General features: G+C 43.5%; 1 protein-coding gene and 1 long non-coding RNA gene across 7 annotated transcripts in view; one reads left to right on the top strand and one right to left on the bottom strand.

The window, feature by feature from the left end:
• The window catches only part of CACNA1A (calcium voltage-gated channel subunit alpha1 A), a 351,768-nt gene that overhangs the window by 144,613 nt on the left and 181,554 nt on the right, over positions 1-25,601 (bottom strand). Inside the window, exons 20-24 of the mRNA XM_077261846.1 lie at positions 18,151-18,563; positions 10,654-10,795; positions 9,492-9,621; positions 3,928-3,987; positions 1,736-1,842 (exon numbers count right to left, since the gene is read on the bottom strand). Of these exons, the coding sequence (XP_077117961.1) occupies positions 1,736-1,842; positions 3,928-3,987; positions 9,492-9,621; positions 10,654-10,795; positions 18,151-18,563 (852 nt within the window). The remainder of the gene's footprint in view (positions 1-1,735; positions 1,843-3,927; positions 3,988-9,491; positions 9,622-10,653; positions 10,796-18,150; positions 18,564-25,601) is intronic.
• The window catches only part of LOC143774355 (uncharacterized), a 308,203-nt gene that overhangs the window by 235,110 nt on the left and 47,492 nt on the right, over positions 1-25,601 (top strand). The gene's annotated exons all lie outside the window — the stretch shown is intronic.

Raw genomic sequence — 25,601 nt, 5'->3', positions numbered from 1 at the left:
CATCCTCCAAGAGCAACTTCTCCCAACAATCCAGGAGCAATTAGGTGATGGTCAAGGTTTTTTTCAGGATGATGGAGACCGCGTCACAAAACAAAAGTGATAACTAAGTGGCTTGGAACAAAACATTGACAATTTGTGTCCTTGGCCAGGAAACTCCCCGATCTCAATCCCATTGAGAAACTGTGCTCAATCCTCAAAAAGCAGAAGGACAAATAAAAACACAGAAATTGTGATAAACTCCGAGCACTGATGAGACAAGAACAGGCGGTCATCGGCCAGGATTAAGCCCAGAAGCTGATGTCAGCTGCCAGGAGGTGAAGGGCAGAAGTCTACAGGAATAAGAGGCAACAATGTAAATATGGAATCGCTACATAAACTTAATGTATTTATCTGTAAAGGATTAAAAACTTACGAAATTTTTATAATTGTACTTCAGTAATCAGAGAAATATCCGACTGAAAGATCTAGAAATGCTGAGGCAGCAAACTGGGAAAAACTAAATTTGTGTCATTCTCTAAAGTTTTGGCCAAGACAGCAAGAAATGGTTAGTTCCTAATGGTGCATATAATATATAACATGGACAATGATTGTCTTATTCTAATGTCATGTCAAACCCTGACTGGAGAAAGCAGAGAACATGTGCAGGACAGAGACATTCAGAAGAGGAGTCCTAGTCGGGAGTCCTTGTATTAGGAGGTCACAGACATGAAGAAGCCATTCTTTAGCTTTTTATTATTACATGATCTCCTTAGGCTTTCACTATATATATCATGTTAATTATAGCAACTATCTGTGCATAAATAATCATGGTAATTATCAAAACTGTGAATATAATCAGAAAATAGGTATTCTTGGTCACAAGGCACTGCCGATACGCCATCAAAATTAGCAATAGGCTCAATTGCATGGAGGATGTGCTTCACTGTAGTCATTTTATGCAATCAGTGAATATTGTTTAAAGAGGATCTGAGCCCATCCCCCCACTGAATGGAATAAGGAGACGTGACAGGATATTGGCAGTCTTGTCTTTCCTCTGCTGAGGTTTGGTGAGATGACTCAAGTCTCGCATCACTATTAGACCTTTCTACAAGCAGCAGGGCTTATGTCCGAGAACGGCTCTGTGTGACATATTAAAGGGATTTTGCCATCTTATAAGGTGCTGACATGTTGCTAGGGTATGCCATCATTTAATAATCTATGGTGACTCCCACCAATTCTGAGAATTAACTCCGTCCCCCATTACTGTTTTCCGCTGCATAGCAATACCCCGACCACATGCTATGACTGGGATCCCGGCACAGCGGGTTGGAGGGAGCGTCCCTTTGCAATGAAAACATTATTAGATGGCTGGTTAGTGCTGAGCCCGTCAATCCCATTGTCAGTGGGTGGTCCGAGTGGTCCAACTCCCACTGATCATAAAGTAATGGCCTATCATTGTAATGTGCCATCTTTTACTCTTATGGACCTGCCACAAACGGTACAGTAATATTCCTTTAAATTATCACTTACAATCACTTTGCTGATTACACATTGATCAGAGAATTTAGAATCACAGTTTAATCACTCATCCCCGTCTCAATGCAAATTTTACTACAATTTTCAAAAAATATGTAAAATCCCAACAAAAAAAAAAATGCCATTGATCAGCAGAATTAGACATGGCTTTATATTTATGAAGCAAGATAGATGGGAAACACTTTCTATACATGAGGCATGAATGAGATTTGTTACTTACGAGAATGCAAAAGCCACGAGAGCACCACAAACGACAATAAAGTCAAGAATATTCCATAAATCTCTGAAATACGATCCCTGGTGCAGAATGAGGCCCAGATCCACCATCTAAGGAGAATAACAGGGACATTAAATCCTTGCGTTCCGGGGCAGATTTTATCCATGGCGTTTGTGTATGGGGAATTTTTTTCTGCTTTAGTTTCATTGATTGTCCACATGTTGGAGATTTTATCAGGCACAAATGCCTCAAGAATTAACATGCTGGGTTTTTTTCACGCTGAAGGAAAAAGAGCATTTTGTGCACCTTAGGTGAATTTTCCCTTTGAAGTCAATGTAAAATGTGTTAAAAAATTATTTGATTTTTTTTTTAATGTGAATCTTGGAGCAGAATCTGCTACAATATTCACAGAAAAAACATTTGTATAAGGTTAGCAAGCCGTCCAGATATTCCCGGGCAGTCCGGAAAAATAGGCCACTTTTTTGCTCTGCCTATAATAAAAGTTGATGCAGCTCCTATGTTCTCTATGAGAGTGCCGACACCAGATGACTCAAAGAGAAACTAAGAATTGTAATTAGTCTGAAATTGGACATGTCGGATTATTAACTCTCCTGACAATCCGTTGTCTGGGGTCCCTATACACATTAAACATTTGGTGGGGACTGACATTATTGGTGGTTTCAGCCAACATTAATGCATAAATGTCAAACTCTGGCCTGAGGGACAAATCTGGATCGCAGGGTGATTATATTTGGCCCCCGACACCATAACTGCCACCATGTGGGGCCGTTATTCCGTATAAAAGTCAATGTGGGGCCCACAACACTATAAGGAGGACTATGTGGGGCCCATTATTCTGTATTGAGGACTATGTGGGGCCCATTATTCTGTGTGGAGGATTATGTAGGGCCAATTATTCTGTATGGAGGACAATGTGGGGCCATTATTCTGTATGTAGGACTATGTGGGGCCCATCATACTGTTTGGAAGGCTATGTGGGGGCCATTATTCTGTATGGAGGACTATGTGGGGCCCATTATGCTGTATGGAGGACTATGTGGGGCCCATTATTCTGTATGTAGGACTATGTGGGGCCCATTATTCTGTGTGTAGGACTATGTGGGGCCCATTATTCTGTATGGATGACCATGTGGGGGCCATTATTCTGTATGGTGGACTATGTGGGGTTCATTATTCTGTATGGAGGACTATGTGGGGCCCATTATTCTGTATGAAGGACTATGTGGGGCCCATTATTCTGTATGGAGGACTATGTAGGGCCCATTATACTGTTTGGAAAGCTATATGGGGGCCATTATTCTGTAAGGAGGACTATGTGGGGCCCATTATTCTGTATGGAGGACTATGTGAGGCCCATCATTCTGTATGGAGGGCTATGTGGGGCCCATTATTCTGTGGAGGACTATGTGAGGCCCATTATTCTGTATGGAGGACTAGGTGGGGCCAATTTCTGCATGAAGGACTATTTCAGGCCCATTATTCTGTATGGAAGACTATGTGGGGCCCATCATTCTGTATGGACGACTATGTGGGGCCCATTATTCTGTATGGAGGACTATGTGGGGCCAATTATTCTGTATGGAGGACTAATTCAGGCCCATTATTCTGTATGGAGGACTGCATGGGCCCATTATACTGTACAGAGGATGGCCCGCGACTTTGTCCAAGTTTTTTATTTTGGCCCTTTGTGTGTCTGAGTGTGACATCCCTGGTCTAATGTGTAAGGGGAATTATAGGCCGAATTCACTGGTCTGTATATCTCAGTCCAATGTGAGGACTATTAGGTTGTTGCGCTTGGGTCAGGAGACCTGTGACCCGTCCATGCAGCCGTACTCAGACTGTGGACATACAGACATCAGAACTCTGACTTATAGTGACATATACCTCATACCCAGGCCAAGGATTTCTATGGCATAAAAGTAGAGACCTTTCAGCACAGAGAACGGTATTAGACACATTGATTTGTTTAATTAATAGACTGGAAGCAGAAGATCTAAAACTTTTAGGGATGTTTTCTTCAATGTCACTGATGTCTATCAATTCCTAAGCATCTCAAGAGACATCGAAAATGGCCAGAAAATGGCGGAGAAGTGAGAAACACATTATTTTTTTGTTTAGAAGTTACAATAACCATTGACGATACTTTAATCTGTCATCATTGCCTTCGCTCCTACCTTGATAACCATTTCAAAGGTGAAGACACCAGTGAAGACATAGTCAAAATAACGTAGGACCTGCGGGTAGATTAAAAAAATGGCGATTAAAATAAAGCTGTGTGTACAAATGGCGAGCAAGTCATATGAAGTATACGTCTTTATATACAACCACTATAAAGTGCTATTTATACACACGTTCTGCTTCATTTGTCCCACTGGGACCAATGTTCCCATTATTTCAATCAGCCTGCACTCTCCTCCCTCCATCTCCTCCTCTCTTGTTCACCCCCCTTCCCCCTGCGGGAACTGTCCACCGTGTATAAAGAGAGGAACTGCAAAGTAAGCATGGCTGCAGGAGGGCGGGTGTGATTAACGGGCTGTCAGCGCAGCACACTGGGCCCACAATGCAGCACCATCATCCTGCCAGGCTTAACTCTACTTGTGCGGAGCAACATTTACACTGTGCATGCTGGGGAGTCACCCATAATCTCACATATTCGCCCCCTATAATTAGTATGAATGTTACTGCAATCCACAGACAGAAAAGGGCCCCTGTGCAAGAACAATATATGGACCCTTGCAGCCCAAGAGTTCCGAAAAATACAAAATTGCACCTGTTTTGGAGTTAGAAATGGGCCCCTTTACCTTTTGGGCCCCTGTGCAAGAACAATATATGGGCTCTTTGCAGCACAAGAGTTCAGAAAAATGCAAAATTGCACCTGTTTTGGAGTTAGAAATGGGCCCCTTTACCGCTGGGGCCCCCATGCGGCCGCACAGGTGGCACCAATGATATGTCTGCCCCTGCTGCTATCACTAGAAACAGTTCTCACATAATGTGATGGCTCTCAGGGGCTGAGGATAAAATGGCCCCACTATTGCCTTTCCCATTATGATGCTTTGTAGGAAGACACCGTGGGAAATCTCTTCTATTATTGCCAGCTCTCCTGGGCCGTTACCCCAGGCTGCCCGGCCCTACGCGTCACTTACATCACACCCATCATTCTTATCTTAGCTGTCAGATAACAGAAATATAGAGGAAGCAAGAGGCCATAGGAAAATTTAAAGTAGGGCCTCCATTTATGTCCTAGATCAAGCTACCGCACCCATTACTCTCAGACTAGAGAACCGAGTATCTTTAAAGGGATTCACCAGCTATTGGGCGGCCCAACAGTCCTACAGTAGACACCAAGGAAATAAGATCAGGCTTATTGAATGTTAACATGCCCTATCCTCTGTTACTTCAGGAGACGAGTTAATGGCCTTTGCATTTGTAGACACTCCTATTTTTGATCTTTTTTTTTCTTACTAATCAACATCCTCATGCAATCATATCACCTTATTTTTATTAAAAATTTAATTAACGAAGTTTGTATCCCAGCCTTCTGGGGTCCGCACTTGGAATGTCTCCTATTCACAGAGTCTGTATCATACCACTGACATATTTAAATGGAATCTGTCAGCAGGTTTTTGCTATGTAGTCTGAGAGCACTATGATGTAGGGGCAGAGACCCTGATTCTGGCGATGCGTCACTTACTGGGCTGTGTTGCTATTTCAATACAATCAGTGTTTTATCACCACAAGACAATTGCCCTCATGCCTCTTAGTTCAACCACGTTCCCAGCATCGATAAGCAGCTTTCTGCCTATGCACAGTGTACACAGAAAGCTGCCAATAAGTAGTGTGGTTGGGGTTATACACAGCTCAGCATTTGAGCTCTACAACATCTGCAGCAGAGAAAACTGTATCATGTCTGCTGCACCCAGTAAACCAAGTTCTACAGTGGGTACGGAAAGTATTCAGACACCTTTTAATATTTCACTCTTTGTTTCATTGCAGCCATTTGGTAAATTCAAAAAAAGTTCATTTTTTTCTCATTAATGTGCACTCTGCACCCCATCTTGACTGAAAAAAAGCAGAAATGTAGTAATTTTTGCAAATTTAATAAAAAAGAAAAACTGAAATATCACATAGTCATAAGTATTCAGACTCTTTGCTCAGACACTCATATTAAAGTCACATGCTGTCCATTTCCTTGTGATACTCCCTGAGATGGTTCTACTCCTTCATTTGATTCCAGAATGGCAGAGGATCCCCAAATCCAGGGGTGAAAAACTTGTTGCATCATTCCCAAGAAGACTCATGGCTGTACTAGCTCAAAGGGGCTTCTACTCAATACTGAGCAAAGGGGCTGAATACTTATGACCATGTGAGATTTCAGTTTTTCTTTTTTAATAAATTTGCAAAAGTTACTACATTTCTGGGGGGGGTGAAGATGGGGTGCAGAGTGTACTTTAATGAGAAAAAAAACGAACTTTTTTGAATTTACCAAATGGCTGCAATTAAACAAAGAGTGAAAAATTTAAAGGGGGTCTGAATACTTTCTGTACCCACTGTACATCGCTGGAATCAGAGTCTCTGCCCCTACATCATTCTGCTGTCAGATTACCTTGCAAAAAAAAACTGTTGTCAGATTCCCTTTAAGAAAAGATGGTTCATCTACCATGCATGATTAAGCTCAGTGTTTTGTTTTTTTTTTAAATTCGTTTATTGATTGCAGGATCAATCATACACACATTTGGTTGTATCCATCATTATCCATTAATTACAGAAAATTACCATACATAGCCATGTCTAAAATATTATAACAATAATAAACTGTGCATGTTATCATTAATGTCTCATTTTGAACCTTAACTACATTAACTTCTAATAAAACTTTTAAAACTAACACAGTGCCGCCTGCAGGAGAATTCAAGTAGATTCCGCCCTGCGAGTAAATAGTGTCCACATAATCGTACACCCTTTTCTTATGCATATACTGAGTTATTTCAACCTAAACAGTATGGCAGGATGAGTTCCACCTTCCCCATATCTTCTCAAATTTGGCTGGACAACCTCTATTTTGATACAACGTTCGCTCGTATGGAATAATTGAGTTCATTAAGTCAACCCATGCTCTAAGAGATGGACAAGAACCACCCATCCACCGCAGTGCCAACACCTTTCGTGCCATAAACAGCGACTCCCTCAGAAAAATTCCCATGTGGTGATCCCAGGTCTCCGCTTCCCATACTCCAAACAAACATACCAGTGGCTCAAGTGGGACAGGGATCGACACCAAGGACGTCAAAAGTGTCGTCACCTCTCTCCAATATTGAGAAACAACCGGACATTTCCATATCATATGGATAAAATCTGCATCACTGGAGTGACATCTCAAGCAGTCCGATGAATGAAGACGGCCCATTTTAAAAAGACGAGTCGGGGTCAAATAGGATTGATATATTATGTACAGTTGGGTCATCCTATTATTGATTGATGGGGAGACCTTAGTTGGAGATTCCAAGATTTCATCCCATTCTTCTCCCAGTGTATCTGGAAGAAGCCTCCCCCATTTTCCCTTGATTGAATCTATGGTAGATCCTTCGCCTATGGATAGCAAATAGGTATATAAAGAGGAAATAAGTCCCTGAGGACCCTGCGAGTTAAGAATTCCTATTAACGGTAGAGATGAAATAGCTCGACCTGCACCCATATTCCGTACATGTGATTGGAAGGCTGATTGTGAGTAGCGGAAAAATTGAGACTTCGGTATGTTATGAGTATTTTGTAACTGTTCAAAGGAAACAAAGATCCCCTGGTTATGTATATCACTCACTGTGAGGACACCATGTGATATCCAAAATTCAGTAGACGGGTGGCCCAATAATTCTGGAAAATAACCATTATTCCACAGCGGCATTTCGGCTGCTATATCGACAAATTTTGTTACTTTTTTAATTTGCCTCCATATTGAACGTGCCAATCGGAGCAAAGGAAGCAAACGAGGAACAGCAATTTTCTCCACCTCCAAAAAACCCAGCGGGCAATCAATTTTAGCTGAATGCAATATATGGCTTTCAGAGTTAGGAAGAGATTTCCCGGGCATCCACTTATTTATCATTTTAACCTGCCCAGCAAGGTAATATAAATAGAAGTCCGGCAAGGCCGCTCCACCCCCTTGTTGGGGTCTCTGCAGGGTGGATAATTTAAGTTTAGGCCTAGCCTTCCCCCATATGAAAGATGTAGTAAGGGAGTTTAGGGTTGCAAAGAAAGATTTAGGTATTAAAACGGCACTGTGCTGGAAGCAATAGCTCAATTTGGGGAGCAATATCATTTTGATCAGGTTGATACGACCAGCCACAGACAGCGGGAGCTTGTCCCAGGTAGCAAATTAAAATTTAACCACGTCCAGTAGCGGATATATATTGAGATGCAAATCTAGGTGACTGTGTTGGGACATATGTATCCCCAGATATTTAAAATTGGAGACAATGGGCAGCAGCGAGAGGGTTTCAAGGCATGACATTGGGGTATGGGAGAGAGGCATCAGAGCAGACTTATCCCAATTTATATAGAGACCAGAAAATTTACTAAATTTATCAATCGTCGTTATTACTTTAGGTAATGTATCTTCCGTTTGGTCCATAAACACCACCATATCATCAGCATAAAGACCAATGATGTCCACTCGATCAGCAATATGTATCCCTTTAATGTCTACAGAGGACCTCATCCTTATTGCCAAGGCCTCTATTGCCAAGGCAAATAAAGCTGGGGAGAGAGGGCATCCCTGGCGAGTTCCCCTATGCAAAGAAAATGGTGCAGACATAGAGCCATTCACCACCATACGTGCCCTGGGCTTCGCATATAATGTACCTATCCCTCTCAGAAATGTATCCCCAAACCCATATTTCCGCAGACATGCAATTAAAAAGGACCACTCAATGGAGTCAAAAGCCTTGGCTGCGTCCAGCGAAGCCAATGCCCACCTGTTATCCGGTTCCAGAGAACTATATTGAATAACCGATTGCACCCGTCTGATAAGCTCAGTGTTTTTAACCTTAAGAAATGCTAAGTGCAGAAAATGGACAACAAATAAAAACATACCCCCAAGATTTCTCCATTTATCAACTATTTTTTTAATCTTATTTTGTCTCATATTACAACTAAAACTAAGACATTTATAAAGGAATCAGTGACACCTAAATCCTCCTCCTCACTGTCCTGTGTGTGGCTGTAGGACAACTGGCTGCAGCAGGAGCCTCTCCCCTCTGCCCTCTCTGCAGTGGGACGGTAGATTGCAAATCCCACCCACCGCACAAGGGACCGGGTCTTTAGATGGCCGCCAGCTGGACATGATACTGATCACCAGGAGATTAACTTATGTTCCTCTCTGCAGGAGAGACGGCCGAGATGGTTGTTGGCAGAATAATCAGCAGAAGCATCGGTCAGCCCACAGCCATATAATGTGTAAGACCGGCTGATCCCAGTCCGGATGATTTTTGGGATTCACGAGACCTTTCTGTTGCCTCAATGCTTATCTCAAGTACATCTCGAGCATTAGCTATTCTTCCCTTTTGCTCTCAAGGGTCCCTAGGGGGCTCCATCTATATTAGGAAAGGAGGTACTGTATAATAGCCAGTAATGGGCTGCAGATCTTATATACGCACATATATATATATATATATATATATATATATATATATATATATCACACACACAGGTATGAGGATCATGTGATTCTGGAGGTGTCACCCACATTGTTTCTCGTGGCCTCGGGATACACAGGGTCCTCTGCAGCGAGGGCTATGCTGCTCATGGCAATGACTAGAAGGATGCACATCTCGAAGTATCGCAGGGTGACTATGTAGTGACACAAGCGTCGAAGACTGAAATAGAGAGAAGAAGCAGAATGTGAAACATTACAAGTCCAAGAACAGTGGGAATTCCTGCAAAGGAACCCGCATAACATTTAGGTGACCCCATATGAAGTTGTCCAAGCAAGATGCACATCTATATTATAGCATTCCACATGGATATTCTGTACATCTACGATAAGATAATTTCAGATGTTTGTTTAGAAGTATTGAAATCCAATTTTGGCAGATTAGACATCAATCAGATGTGTGAGGGGAACAGAGGGGTCACCAGAGTCAACATCTAAATAGAGATTATGTACAAAAGGTACAAAGATTGATGAACGTTTCCTTCAGAATATGGAACTTTTCCACGCAATGTCTCAGTTCCTTTCTCTTAACTCGCTTGGTCTCTGTCTTCACTGGTTCACCTGCCTTCACCACAAGCCAGCTCAGCACTACAGTCCAGTAAGTGAGACTCCTACTCTTAAGCCGTGAATTAGGTTTCCAGTATGGCCGGTACTTAGCTTCCCTGCTTCTGATGCCTTGGAACTCCCACCCAGGGCACTCTCCTCGTCTCACATTCTCTGTTCCATCCTAGTCCATTACCACTCTGAGCTATAAACTCAAGGCCGTACTGCTAGGCGTCCTATCCCAGGACCTGCCTCCAGCTGATCACTCTGTCCTTCAGTCACTTCTCTCTCTCACTACTCAGGATCACGCTATCCTCTGAGTCGGTCAATACTCAAGTTATGGTCACCCACGTCACACAGTGGGTGACCATCACCTTAGGTCTGCTTTTCTGGCACTCTGGGCCCTTTCTGACGTATTGACAGGAAACAGTCTCTGTCCCTTCAAGTTATCCCCTACCACCATAGGCCAGTCCCGAACATTAACCCTGACTCTCCCTACCGTCGGGCACAACACAATACTATCAGAAATAGCACATGTCACAATTCACATTACAACAATGTCTTCAAGGGGGAATGTGGGCAGTATATCCATCCCCCTACAAATTTACTGATTCAAACAAGGGACGGGGCAGAAAATAAAGTTTGCACTCACGGATTAGTAGTGGATAAGATAAACATGGAGCTGTATGGGGGCATCGGTTTGGGCCCCTTCCCTTCATCTTCATCCTCTTCTTCCTCCTCTTTCTTCTCATCCTCTTTCTGAGGTAGAGGAGACACGGCCACCGTCTTGTTGACTATGGGAAGAAAGGAAGATTGAAACTTTCAGAGAGAACGTGTAGATCACAGCACCCATTTTACAGTGTGAATTACACACCAATTACGTCACCTTAGTATTACTGTATATTTCTACAATGCTTACACAATCCGGTACACAGAAATATACAGAAAAAGCTTGCTTCTCTAGTAGGGAGCAATATGGATGGAGTTAAGGCTTGTTCCTGGGTCTATTAGGTACACTTATGTCTGAAGGGGGACAGTATGGGAGCTCTGGGGTGACTATTCCATTTTACACATGTTTATGGAGAGTGCCATTAGCACCAGACGCCTTCAAATTAGCTTTTTGTGGTGACTTCCCTGGGGAGGGGACTGTCCTGCAACTTCCCTGGAGAAGGGACTGTTCTCCAAAGCCTTTCTGTGGTGGCTTCCCTGGGGAAGGGACTATCCTCCAAAGCCTTGCTGTGGTGGCTTCCCTGGGGAAGGGACTGTCCTCCAAAGCCTTGCTGTGGTGGCTTCCCTGGGGAAGGGACTGTCCTCCAAAGCCTTGCTGTGGTGGCTTCCATGGGGATGGGACTGTCCTCCAAAGCCTTTCTGTGCCGACTTCCCTGGTGAAGGGACTGTCCTCCAAAGCCTTTCTGGGCTGACTTCCCTGGTGAAGGGACTGTTCTCCAAAGCCTATGTGTGCTTTGCACCTTCCATGGAAAGTTATATCGAGTACCCCTGTGGTGTATTAAGGTTGGGGCCGTGGCACCATCAGACCTGAGGTAATCATTGTTATATTTGTATTTCCACATGCCGTCTTGTTACTATTTCCTTGTGCGGCTCCAATCTAGTGACTTTGTCCATTTTGGCATCACTTAGCAATTCGTCACAAGGTCTATTTACTTTTGGTGGTGTGGATTATACCTTTTTGATATAATTTGCTTCCGGTCTGTGGGGCCTCACTTCTTTGGTACTGTTCACCATTTCTTTATACTAATCATCATTATTATGTTTTTAATTGTTAATACCCAATAAAATTATGTATTTTATTGATTTAATTCTGGTGTGCAAACTTTTTCTATAGGGTAACGTAAAATTATGTAAGCAGAGAAAAATTATGTCAAATAAACTTTCCATACCCAATAAGTTATCATATCAATTTACACATATTTCTCTATAATCTATGTGACAGCCGCTGCGATTGTCAACTTGGCCACACACTGGACACACATGGACCACTATGTTTGATCCTAACCTAAAGGCCTACATTACTAATATAAAATTGGTTGGAAATGCCCATTTCATTGGGTCAGGCCCACGATGTTATGTGTATAGTGACCTCCTGACTCTCCCGCCCAGGATTATCTGTCAGGGGAGGGACAAGGGATCCCTCAGGCAGTTGGACTTTCAACGCCTGATCCCTTTGAGAGCCACCAGCGCCTATTGTTGGATGTGAAGTTTGGTCAGAGATAACAGTAGTTTTGACCTCAAGCTAGTCAGAAAATGTGCTACACAGAGAGAAATGCTCTACAGAACTCCATCTATCTGACTGCTTGTCCTAGTTATATTACGTATACCCCCCCCACTGCTCCGCTGTGATATAATTGATGATTGGCGGCTCTGTCCCACCTTAAGATAGTATGACTATTTGAGTGGCGGATTTCTTCCCGTGTTACTAATTTTGGGAGAGTGACCTGATTTGGGTAACATTCGCTTGGCATAATGCAATTCATCTGACCTTCATTCTTCTTTGCAAATAATCAGCCCTTGTGAGAGTTCTCCGGCCCTGTGCCACTTTATCTCTGACTTGCTTCAATAAAATGCTTAATTTTCTCAGTCAGCTTGCTTTAGGATTTAAAGGGAATCTGTCAGTCGGATCAACCCTTGTAAGCCGTCTATATTGGCATGTAGGTCATAGGAAACCGAATCAAATGATACCTCGGTATCTGTGATCTGATATCTGATTCCAGAGAAATCTACTTTTTTTCTTTATATGTAAATGAGCTGTTAAGATCTATGGGCCGGACATAGATCTCCCCGAGTATCTGCCTCCAGAGCTTATTTTTAATGAAAGGAGGAGTTAGTGTGAGACATGTAGATCAGGAGAGGAGACTGTCAGTCATTACATGTCACACACTGGTGATGCCCCTTTTCATTTACAATAATCCTTGGAGGCAGATTCTCAGGAGAGCTATGTCCGGCCCATAGATCTTATTTACTTATAGTATACAGTACAGACCAAAGTTTGGACACACCTTCTCATTTAAAGATTTTTCTGTATTTTCATGACTATGAAAATTGTACATTCACACTAAAGGCATCAAAACTATGAATTAACACATGTGGAATTATATACTTAACAAAAAAGTGTGAAACAACTAAAAATGTGTCTTATATTCTAGGTTCTTCAAAGTAGCCACCTTTTGCTTTGATGACTGCTTTGCACACTCTTGGCATTCTCTTGATGAGCTTCAAGAGGTAGTCACCGGAAATGGTCTTCCAACAATCTTGAAGGAGTTCCCAGAGATGCTTAGCACTTGTTGGCCCTTTTGCCTTCACTCTGCGGTCCAGCTCACCCCACACCATCTCGATTGGGTTCAGGTCTGGTGACTGTGGAGGCCAGGTCATCTGGCGTAGCACCCCATCACTCTCCTTCTTGGTCAAATAGCCCTTACACAGCCTGGAGGTGTGTTTGGGGTCATTGTCCTGTTGAAAAATAAATGATGGTCCAACTAAACGCAAATCGGATGGAATAGCAAGCCACTGCAAGATGCTGTGGTAGCCATGCTGGTTTAGTATGCCTTCAATTTAGAATAAATCCCCAACAGTGTCACCAGCAAAGCACCCCCACACCATCACACCTCCTCCTCCATGCTTCATGGTGGGAACCAGGCATGTAGAATCCATCCATTCACCTTTTCTGCGTCGCACAAAGACACGGTGGTTGGAACCAAAGATCTCGAATTTGGACTTATCAGACCAAAGTACAGATTTCCATTGGTCTAATGTCCATTCCTTGTGTTCTTTAGCCCAAACAAGTCTCTTCTGCTTGTTGCCTGTCCTTAGCAGTGGTTTCCTAGCAGCTATTTTACCATGAAGGCCTGCTGCACAAAGTCTCCTCTTAACAGTTGTTGTAGAGATGTGTCTGCTGCTAGAACTCTGTGTAGCATTGACCTGGTCTCTAATCTGAGCTGCTGTTAACCTGCGATTTCTGAGGCTGGTGACTCGGATAAACTTATCCTCTATCCTCAGAAGCAGAAGTGACTCTTGGTCTTCCTTTCCTGGGGCGGTCCTCATGTGAGCCAGTTTCTTTGTAGCGCTTGATGGTTTTTGCCACTGCACTTGGGGACACTTTCAAAGTTTGCCCAATTTTTCAGACTGACTGACCTTCATTTCTTAAAGTAATGATGGCCACTCGTTTTTCTTTACTTAGCTGCTTTTTTCTTGCCATAATACAAATTCTAACCGTCTATTCAGTAGGACTATCAGCTGTGTATCCACCAGACTTCTGCACAACACAACTGATGGTCCCATCACCATTTATAAGGCAAGAAATCCCACTTATTAAACCTGACAGGGCACACCTGTGAAGTGAAAACCATTCCCGGTGACTACCTCTTGAAGCTCATCAAGAGAATGCCAAGAGTGTGCAAAAGCAGTCATCAAAGCAAAAGGTGGCTACTTTGAAGAACCTAGAATATAAGACATAATTTCAGTTGTTTCACACTTTTTTGTTAAGTATATAATTCCACATGTGTTAACTCATAGTTTTGATGCCTTCAGTGTGAATGTACAATTTTCATAGTCATGAAAATACAGAAAAATCTTCAAATGAGAAGGTGTGTCCAAACTTTTGGTCTGTACTGTAAGTAGAATCGTGGATTTTTCTGGAATAAGACATCGAATCGTAGATAAATGTGTAGATAAACGCAGTGAAATTGGAGCCTAAGACACCTTTTAAGAGCTTTTGTGCAAAAAATAATTTTTTTTAAAGCAACATCCAATTTGACCATGAATAAAGCCTCCAAAAATTACTGTCCTATTCTGATTGGGGCTTGTGTAATATTGGCTAATGGTGTCTCCTAAATATCATTGTGGACCCTGTGCCTGTAGGTTTTGCACATACCATAGTTAGCCAATTTCCATGCTGCTAATCCGAAAGCGTAAAGTCGCGACAATCCGAATAATACGTGTGGTTTGGTATAGGGCTGTAATCATAGTGTTGGTCATTAACAATCCCACACATTATTTACATTATTTTATGTCTTCTATTTTAAAGCACTGACCGAAAATAGATTCTTCTCCAAAAAGCAATGTGATGCTGTGTCAAGCTCTCTACAATTACTGCAGGATATTTACCGTACTATGCCTCAAATATGCATAGCTTGCAATAAGTAGCCCAGTGCTCCTCTTGGTTCTCTGCACTAATGAGCCATATATCAGAAAGTAAAGGGACTGTTAGACTGCCAACATTCGCTTCAGTACTGCTTACCTTATGGGTATGCACAGAAGAGAGGAAAGCAACCCTCTCATATACAGGGTGTTCCAAATTATTATGCAAATTGGATTCAAGTGTCTTAAAGATTTAATTGTTTTGTTTTTCAAATAAACTCGTGGATAGTATTGTGTCTCAGGGCTCAATGAATCACTGAAATCAATCTTAAACACATGTGATAATTAGTTTTTCAGGTGATTCTAATTAAAGGAAAACTACTCAAAAATGATGTTCCACATTATTATGCAGGTCACAGGTTTCAAGCAATATGGGAAATAAAAAGGATCTCTCTGCTGCTGAAAAGCGTTAAATAGTGCAATGCCTTGGACAAGGTATGAAAAAATTAGATATTTCACGAAAACTTTAGAGTGATCATCATACTCTGATGAGATTTGTGACTGAAACAGAGCACAGACAGAGTTCATGCAAATAAAGGCATAATGAGGAAGTTTTCTGGCAGACAAATTCATTGGATTAAGAGAGCAGCTGCCAAAATACCATTACAAAGCAGCAAACAGTTATTTGAAGCTCCTGGTGCATCTGGAGTCCCTCGAACCTCAAGGTGTAGGATCTTTCAAAGGCTTGCTGTGGTGCATAAACCTACTATTTGGCCACTCCTAAACAGTGTTCACAAGCAGAAATGGTTGCAGTGGGCCCAGACATACATGAAGACTAATTTTCAAACAGTCTTGTTTACTGATGAGTGTCGAGCAACTCTGGACGGTCCAGATGGATGGAGTAGTGGATGGTTGGTGGATGGCCACCATGTCCCAACAAGGCTGCGACGTCAGCAAGGAGATGGAGGAGTCATGTTTTGGACTGGAATCATGGGGAACCAGCTGGTAGGGCCCTTTAAGGTTCCTGAATGTGTGAAAATGACCTCAGCAAAGTAAATAGAGTTTCTGACTGACAACTTTCTTCCATGGTCTAAAAAGCAGAAACGTGCCTTCAGGAGCAAAATCATCTTCATGCATGACAATGAATACCTCTGAGTAATTGGCTGCTATGGGCATAAAAGGAGATAAACTCGTGGTGTGGCCACCATCTTCCCCTGACCTCAACCCTATAGAGAACCTTTGGAGTATCATCAAGCAAAAGATCTATGAGGGTGGGAGGCAGTTCACATCAAAACAGCAGCTGTGGGAGGCTATTCTGACTTCATGCAAAGAAATACAAGCAGAAACTCTCCATAAACTCACAAGTTCAATGGATGCAAGAATTGTGAAGGTGATATCAAAGAAGGGTTCCTATATTAACATGTAACTTGGCCTGTTAGGATGTTTTGGCGTTAAATAGCTTTTTTGTTCAGTGAATGTGACCTCCTAATGCTGCAAATTCCACAAATGATCATTTTCAGTTCTTTAAAACATATCAAATGTTTAGAAATACTACTGTGCCTAATAATCTGGAACAGTGCATTTTGAGTTTTTATTCATTTTGGAGATTATACTGTTATCATTGGGAGGTTTCTTCAATAAAATTCGATGTATACTCTAACGGGTGATGACTTTTATTAGACTGACTGTCATTTGCACTGACCATTTAGGAAAATCTGAGAAAAATGTCATTTGCATAATAATTTGGAACATAGTGTAGACATCCTTGTAATTATAATAACCCTACACCATATGTAAATTTATGGTAGGTCACATTCCCTTCCCAGCAGTCATAAAGAGGGACAGTTCTGGGTGCTTCTAACAACTACCACTCATGTCCACACGATACATGGGAGAGGCACAAAAAGGATAAAGTCACCGTCTATAGTAGCCAGTATGACCAGTTCAGAACACAACTTGATCTTTTTAGTGACGTAATGATGAAACTCTTCATAGAGATCATTGGTAGCATATGATACAGTGAAGATGCTGCGCCTATGTAAAATTTCAGAACTCAAGGTTGTCAGTTTTGCTTCTGTGTCCACTATTTGAGAATGCCTGTGATTTATTCTTCCCCACCCAGTCAAAGAGAAAAATGTAAGTTTCTCTATCCTTGCACAGTCACAGAGAAAACCTGTAAGTTATACTTCCCCCAACAACTCCTAGAGAACAACTCCTAGTGAATCCTTCTTCCCCTGTTCATCCTTAGAGAAAGCCTGTAAAGTTCTACTTTCCCTGCAACTTACAAAGAAATTTGTGTGTCCTTATTTTTCCACCCTCTCCGTAAAAGTCTTACTTTCACAACCCACTTAGAAAAAGCCTGTGAGTCCTGCTTTTCCCACCCACTCAGAGTAAGCCTATGAGTCCTGATTTCCCTGCCTACCTATCAGAAAGCTTGAGACTCCTGCTTTCTCCACCCATTAGGAGAAAGCCTGTGACTCCTGCTTTCCCTGCCCACTTATAGAGAAAGCTTGTGAGTTCTGCTCTCTCCACCCACAAAGAGAGAGCCTATGAGTCCTGCTTTCTCTACCCACTCAGAGTAAGTCTGAGTTCTGCTTTCCCTGCCCATTTATAGAGAAAGCTTGTGAGTCCTTATCTCTCCCCCCTCTTAGAGACAGCTTGTGAGTCCTGCTTTCTCCACCGACTAAGAGAAAGCTTGTTGGCCTGCTTTTTCCACCAACTTAGAGTAATATTCTGTGGACATAAGAGATACTGGATGAGGGTTTTTTTTTTGTTTGTTTGTTTTTTTTTGTTTTTTTGGGGGGGGGTACTTAAGCACTTCCTATTGAAATAAACATGCACATTCATAAATATGAAGGACAGCCTATGGCTAGGTTTAGTTGCAATGGAGCTTTATAACCCCACTAAGTTTTTCGCTGGGGTGAAGGACTAATATTTCTGATACACAATCTGATTTTTAATAAAAATAATAAAACTAAAACAGATTTGTTAGATAGTAGTCCATTAGATTATTATTATTATTATAGATAACAATACCCAAGTAGTGAGGAGACATTACCCTGTCCCACAGCGTTCTCCACTGGTGGGGGGAAAGGTGGTGGTATATCCACTGTGGTCTGCTCTGTAGCTTTAGTCCCCTTGGTTTCTGTAGGGTTACTGTGTGTCTGGCCGGAATCAGGTCCCATGGGGGGAGGGCCAGAGTTAGTGGGAAGAGGTGTCCTTTTAGGGGCAGAATTCATAGTAGGAGCACTGTTGTTGTTTGCACAGTTGGTGTGATTGCCCATTTTGGCCGGGCTGTGGTTGAGGCCTCCACCTCCCACTGCTGGGGCTTCAGTTGTTACCAGCTTATTGTTACGGATGTTATCCATATTTTCAGGCTGTTGGTTTTGGTTTTCCTGACGGGAGCGATCTTGAATTGGACGGGTGGTGGAAAGATTTGGGCCTGAACCGGGAACAGGAGCTGTTGGGTCCCTATAAGAAAAAGCATGATAATGTTATACAAGAATGGACAACACCATAAAAATATCTGAGGTTCCTAATGTTATTATCCTAATGTTTCTTTACACATTATACTACTAGGCATGACCTAAGAAACACCAGACCTGAGAGTCAATGCCAAACCCACAACCGACGGTGGAGAACAATGTTTCCCACTTTATTGTAGAATCCATTTTGCCATGTATTTATCTGTGCGTTTAGCATTTATATGATTTTAATTATTTTGGTATTACTAGAACTAAGTCTTTTAATTAAAAGCACAATCTCAAATCATCGACCTGGCCACTGGAGACTGTTCTCTCCAGACTATGGTAATTTATGGCAGTCTGCACTATGTGCAGACCTATAAGGTTTTTTCATCATCGTAAATGAGAAAAATTGCAAAGTACTTGTGAAAAGACGCAACTTTGCAATTTACCTATTATTGAAAATCCTCTCTGTTCAAGAACTGAGGGATTTTTTTATGTCATTGCTTGCGCCTCATTTTCTAGGTTACAGGCCACCTCTGTAGTCTGTCAAAGATGGCCGATTTCCTAGACAAGTAGTGCTACAAAGCTGACCGGTCCGCTGGTTCCTGTTAGCTTAAGTTTCCTTGCGCTTTTCTGATGCTGAAGAGTCAAAGCTGCCTTTACATGTAGTATGGGAGAGTGTACAGTGCGGGCCAGCAGCACAACAATGGAGCTGGTCCGAACCGTCAGCCAATCAGGAGCGCAACGTCCCCCTGACAAGCAGGAAGCCGGGAGGCTAAGGAGCAGCATGCTTCTGAAGAGAAGCATGAGAATAGCCCTTGATCTACCTTTTAGGTGACGGAAGTCATATAGGGACCTTGGAGCCAGAACAAAGGTTTAAGTTTAGAAAAGAGGATGCTTTTCAGGAAGGAGCATAACTCTCATCTCATAAAACCTTTTTAGAGAACAGAAAATGGGGATGAACTACTTCAATATGTGGCTATATAGAGCGCAGTAAAGTAATTATTATCTCGAAAGTCTGTTTTTCATTCCCTAGGGGAGAGGGAGTCTTTTATACAAGATGCCTCCCAGCTATTGGCTGGAAGCCATCTTGCAGGTGTGCTACTTATGCTAAATGCCTCTCAGCAGCACGCTGAGAGCATTTTGCATAATGCACGTGCTGCCCCTTTAAGAATGGAGAAGCGTGGACACGTACGTGAAAAGCCAACCCTCGATCCAACTGCTATGTCCAGCTATCGCCCAATATCGCTGCTCCCATTCGCTTCCAAACTCCTGGAGCAACACGTCCACGCTGAACTTTCCTCCCACCTCTCATCTAACTTGTTGTTCGACAATCTACAATCTGGTTTCCGCCCCCATCACTCAACTGAGACTGCCCTGACCAAAATCACTAACGACCTACTTACCGCCAAAGCTACTGGACAATACTCTGTACTCCTCCTTCTAGACCTGTCCTCTGCTTTTGACACAGTTGACCACTGCCTCCTACTACAGATCCTCTCCTCCTTTGGCATCAAAGACCTCGCCCTATCCTGGATCTCCTCGTACCTTTCCAACCGCACATTCAGTGTCTTCCACTCCCACACTACCTCCTCATCCCACCCTCTCTCTGTTGGAGTCCCCCAAGGTTCTGTTCTAGGACCCCTACTCTTCTCAATCTATACACTTGGCTTGGAACAACTCAAAGTCCCATGGATTCAGGTACCACCTCTATGCTGATGACACTCAGATCTACCTCTCTGGCCCAGACGTCACCGCTCTGCTGTCCAGAATCCCAGAGTGCTTATCAGCTATATCCTCCTTCTTCTCCTCTCGCTTCCTCAAACTCAATGTGAACAAATCTGAACTCATCATCTTTCCTCCATCCCACAGATCTTCCTTATCTGACCTATCTAACGCAATCAATGACATCATGCTTTCCCCCGTACCGGAAGTCCGCTGCCTTGGAGTAACCTTCGACTCTGCCCTGTCCTTCAAACTGCACATCCAAGCTCTTTCCACCTCCTGTCGCCTCCAGCTCAAAAATATCTCCAGAATCCGTCCTTTCCTCAACCTTCAATCTATTAAAATGCTTGCGCATGCCCTCATCATCTCCCGCCTTGACTACTGCAACATCCTTTTCTGCGGCCTCCCTGCTAACACCCTTGCACCTCTCCAGTCCAGCCTTAACTCTGCTGCCCGACTAATCCATCTCTCTCCTCGCTACTCCTCCGCTTCCCCCCTCTGCAAATCTCTTCACTGGCTCCCATTCCCTCAGAGTATCCAGTTCAAATTACTAATACTGACCTACAAAGCCATCCATAACCTGTCTCCTCCATATATCTCTGTAATAATCTCCATATATCTTCCCTCACGTAATCTCCGGTCATCCCAAGACCTCCTTCTCTCCTCCACACTTATTCGCTCCTCATCCAATCGCCATCAAGACTTCTCCCGAATATCCCCCATCCTCTGGAATTCTCTGCCCCAACACGTCCGGTTATCCACCACATTCGGATCCTTCAGACGGAACCTGAAAACTCATCTCTTCAGGAAAGCCTACAGCCTGCACTGACCCCGCTGCCTCCTCATCACCACCGAAGCTACCGCCTCACCAACACCGGAGCTCCTGCAACCCCCAACCTACTGTCTCCTTCCCCATAATCCTCCAGAATGTAAGCCCGCAAGGGCAGGGTCCTCGCCCCTCTGTATCAGTCTGTCATTGTAAGTCTGTTTACTGTAACTGATATCTGTAACTTGTTTGTAACCCCTTCTCATGTACAGCACCATGGAATCAATGGTGCTTTATAAATTAATAATAATAGTACGTACTAGGACTGCGGTTCGCATACACAGAACGCAGAAAGTAGCAGGAGAGACACACCGGGAACCAACAATTCCAGCCTGGGGCGGTGAGTAAGCCAGCATCCCTGCATGGAGGGGGAATGGGACCTGTTGTGAACTCTGTTTTCGGGCTCCCTCTTGTGGTCACAGGTGGTATTGTGTGAGTTTTGCTTTTGGGCTCCCCCTGGTGGCTTTGTTTGTTATCCTGCGGATCTGTGGCTGGATCAGCTGCCTCGTTATGCACTAGGGAGTTTCCTATTTAGCTCTGCTTCACCTCCACTTGTTGCCGGCTGTCGATGTATTCAGTGCTATTCTGATCTCCCCTGATTATCTTCGTTTTCAGTCTCTTCTGGAGAAGCTAAGTTTCTGTTTGATTATTTTTTGCTCATCAGTCTGCAATATGATTTCAGTGTATGATGAGTTTAGTCCAGCTTGCTAATATGTGAGTTCTTGCTGCTGGTAAGCTCTGGGGTACGGAGTTGCTTCCCCCGCACCGTTAGTTGGTGCGGGGGCTCGAGCAATCTCTGCGTGGATATTTTGCTTAGGGTTTTCTATTGACCGCACAGCTCCCTTCCTATTTTCTGCTATCTAGTGTTAGCGGGCCTCATTTGCTAAATCTATTTCATCTCTGCCTTTGTGCTTTCCCCTTAACTCACCGTTAATATTTGTGGGGGCTTTTCTATATCTTTGGGGTCATTTCTCTGAGGCAAGTAAGGACTTTACTTTCCCTCTAGGAATAGGTAGTTTCTCAGGCCGTGAAGAGACGTCTAGGATTTCCAGGTAACGTTCCACGGCTGCCTATAGTTGTTTGCGGATAGGATCAGGTTGCGGTCAATCCAGATACCACTTCCCCAGAGCTGGTCGTCGGTTTAGTTACTTAGCTAGTCAAACTTGCGATCCTTGCCACTAGGATCATAACAGTACAGCCGGCCAATAAAGTGTTAATTGCATGGCAGAAGCAGGAGAAGAGAAGCCTTGAGGAATTTTTTTTTTCTTTTTTTTTTTTTTTTTGCTGCCGTGTGTCTAGCTGCTGTGTGTCTAGCTTCTCTCCTCCTCTTAATCTTGGTGTGGCTCTGAGTTCAGCTGCTGACATGGATATCCAGAGTCTGGCCTCCAGTGTAGATCATCTTGCTGCAAGGGTACAAAGTATTCAGGATTTTGCTGTTCACAGTCCTATGTCAGAGCCAAGAATACCTATTCCGGAGTTGTTTTCTGGAGATAGATCTAGGTTCCTGAATTTTAAGAACAATTGCAAATTGTTTCTTTCTTTGAAACCTCGTTCCTCTGGTGATTCCGTTCAGCAAGTTAAGATTATTATTTCTTTCTTGCGCGGCGACCCTCAAGATTGGGCCTTCGCATTGGCGCCAGGGGATCCTGCATTGCTCAGTGTGGATGCGTTTTTTCTGGCCCTTGGATTGCTCTATGAGGAACCTAATCTTGAGAACCAGGCTGAAAAAGCTTTGTTGGCCCTCTCTCAGGGGCAAGATGAAGCAGAGGTGTATTGCCAGAAATTTCGGAAATGGTCGGTGCTTACTCAATAGAATGATTTGCCCTGGCTCCAAATTTCAGAAATGGTCTTTCTGAAGCCATTAAGAATGTCATGGTGGGGTTCCCTACGCCTGCAGGTCTGAATGAGTCAATGACTCTGGCCATTCAGATTGATCGGCGTTTGCGGGAGAGCAAACCTGCGCACCATTTGGCGGTGTCTTCTGAACAGACACCTGAGTCTATGCAATGTGATAAAATTCTGACCAGAAGTGAACGGCAAAATTATAGACGGCAAAATGGGTTGTGCTTTTACTGTGGTGACTCAGCTCATGTTATCTCAGCATGCTCTTAGCGCACAAAAAAGATTGATAAATCTGTCACCATCGGTACTTTACAGCCTAAGTTCATTTTGTCTGTTACCCTGATTTGTTCCCTGTCATCTTACCCGGTTATGGCTTTTGTAGATTCAGGTGCTGCCCTGAGCCTGATGGATTTGTCATTTGCCCGGCGCTGTGGTTTTGTTTTGGAGCCTTTAAAATTCCCTATTCCACTAAGGGGTATTGATGCTACATCATTGGCTATGAATAAACCTCAGTACTGGACGCAAGTGACCATGTGCATGACTCCTGTTCATCAGGAGGTGATTCGCTTTCTTGTTCTGCATAATTTGCATGATGTTGTCGTGTTGGGTCTGCCATGGTTGCAGACTCATAATCCAGTCCTGGATTGGAAAGCAATGTCTGTGTCAAGTTGGGGTTGCCAGGGAATTCATGGCGACGCTCCTGTGGTGTCAATTGCTTCATCCACTCCTTCTGAAGTCCCTGCGTTTTTGTCGGACTACTAGGATGTATTTGATGAGCCCAAGCTCAGTTCTCTACCTCCTCATAGGGATTGTGATTGTGCTATAAATTTGATTCCTGGTAGTAAGTTTCCTAAGGGACGACTTTTCAATTTGTCAGTGCCGGAGCATGCTGCTGTGCGGAGTTATGTAAAGGAGTCTTTGGAGAAAGGACTTATTCCCCCTCCTCCTCCCCTCTGGGTGCGGGATTCTTTTTTGTGGCTAAGAAGGATGGTTCCCTGAGACCTTGTATTGATTATCGCCTTCTAAATAAAATCACGGTCAAATTTCAGTATCCTTTGCCATTGTTATCTGATCTGTTTGCTCGCATTAGGGGGTCTAGTTGGTTCACCAAGATAGATCTTCGTGGTGCGTATAACCTTGTGCGTATTAAGCAGGGTGATGAATGGAAAACTGCATTTAATACGCCCGAAGGCCATTTCGAGTACTTGGTGATGCCTTTTGGACTTTCTAACGCTCCTTCTGTCTTTCAGTCCTTCATGCACGACATCTTCCGCGAGTATCTGGATAAATTTATGATTGTGTATCTGGATGATATTCTGTTTTTTTTCTGATGATTGGGAGTCCCATGTTAAGCAGGTCAGGATGGTGTTTCAGGTCCTGCGTGCCAATGCTTTATTTGTGAAGGGCTCAAAATGTCTTTTTGGAGTCCAGAAGGTTTCTTTTTTGGGTTTCATTTTTTCCCCTTCTACTATTGAGATGGACCCAGTCAAGGTTCAGGCTATTCATGACTGGACTCAGCCTACATCAGTTAAGAGTCTTCAGAAGTTCTTGGGTTTTGCTAATTTTTACCGTCGCTTCATCGCTAATTTTTCTGGTGTTGTTAAGCCTTTGACGGATTTGACCAAGAAGGGTTCTGATGTTACTAATTGGTCTCCTGCGGCTGTGGAGGCCTTTCGGGAGCTGAAGCGCCGGTTTTCCTCGGCTCCGGTCTTATGTCAGCCAGATATCTCTCTTCCTTTCCAGGTCGAGGTTGATGCTTCTGAGATTGGAGCGGGGGCTGTTTTGTCGCAGAGAAGCTCTGATGGCTCTGTGATGAAGCCATGTGCTTTCTTTTCAAGAAAGTTTTCGCCTGCCGAGCGGAATTATGATGTCGGTAATCGGGAGTTGTTGGCTATGAAGTGGGCATTTGAGGAGTGGCGACATTGGCTCGAGGGAGCTAAGCATCGTGTGGTGGTCTTGACTGATCACAAAAATCTGATTTATCTCGAGTCGGCCAAGCGGCTGAATCCTAGACAGGCTCGTTGGTCGTTGTTTTTCTCTCGTTTTGATTTCGTGGTCTCGTACCTGCCTGGTTCGAAGAATGTGAAGGCTGATGCTCTTTCTAGGAGTTTTGTGCCTGACTCTCCTGGAGATTCTGAGCCGGCTGGTATCCTCAGAGAAGGGGTGATTTTGTCTGCCATCTCCCCAGATTTGCGACGAGTGCTGCAGGAGTTTCAGGCGGATAGACCTGACCGTTGTCCACCGGAGAGACTGTTTGTCCCAGATAGATGGACCAACAGAGTTATTTCCGAGGTTCATTCTTCGGTGTTGGCAGGCCATCCTGGAATATTTGGTACCAGAGATTTGGTGGCCAGGTCCTTTTGGTGGCCTTCCTTGTCGCGGGATGTGCGTTCCTTTGTGCAGTCTTGTGGAATTTGTGCTCGGGCTAAGCCTTGCTGTTCTCGTGCCAGTGGTTTGCTGTTACCTTTGCCTGTCCCGAAGAGGCCTTGGACGCACATTTCCATGGATTTTATTTCAGATCTCCCTGTCTCTCAGAGAATGTCTGTCATCTGGGTGGTGTGTGATCGTTTTTCTAAGATGGTCCATTTGGTGCCCTTGCCCAAGTTGCCTTCCTCCTCCGAGTTGGTTCCGCTGTTTTTTCAAAATGTG

Source organism: Ranitomeya variabilis, chromosome 5 (genome assembly GCF_051348905.1).
Source record: "Ranitomeya variabilis isolate aRanVar5 chromosome 5, aRanVar5.hap1, whole genome shotgun sequence".
In the NCBI taxonomy this organism is placed as follows: Eukaryota; Metazoa; Chordata; class Amphibia; order Anura; family Dendrobatidae; genus Ranitomeya; species Ranitomeya variabilis.
The sequence above is the reverse complement of the archived record's forward strand: the minus strand, read 5'-3'. Positions and strand labels throughout refer to the sequence as shown.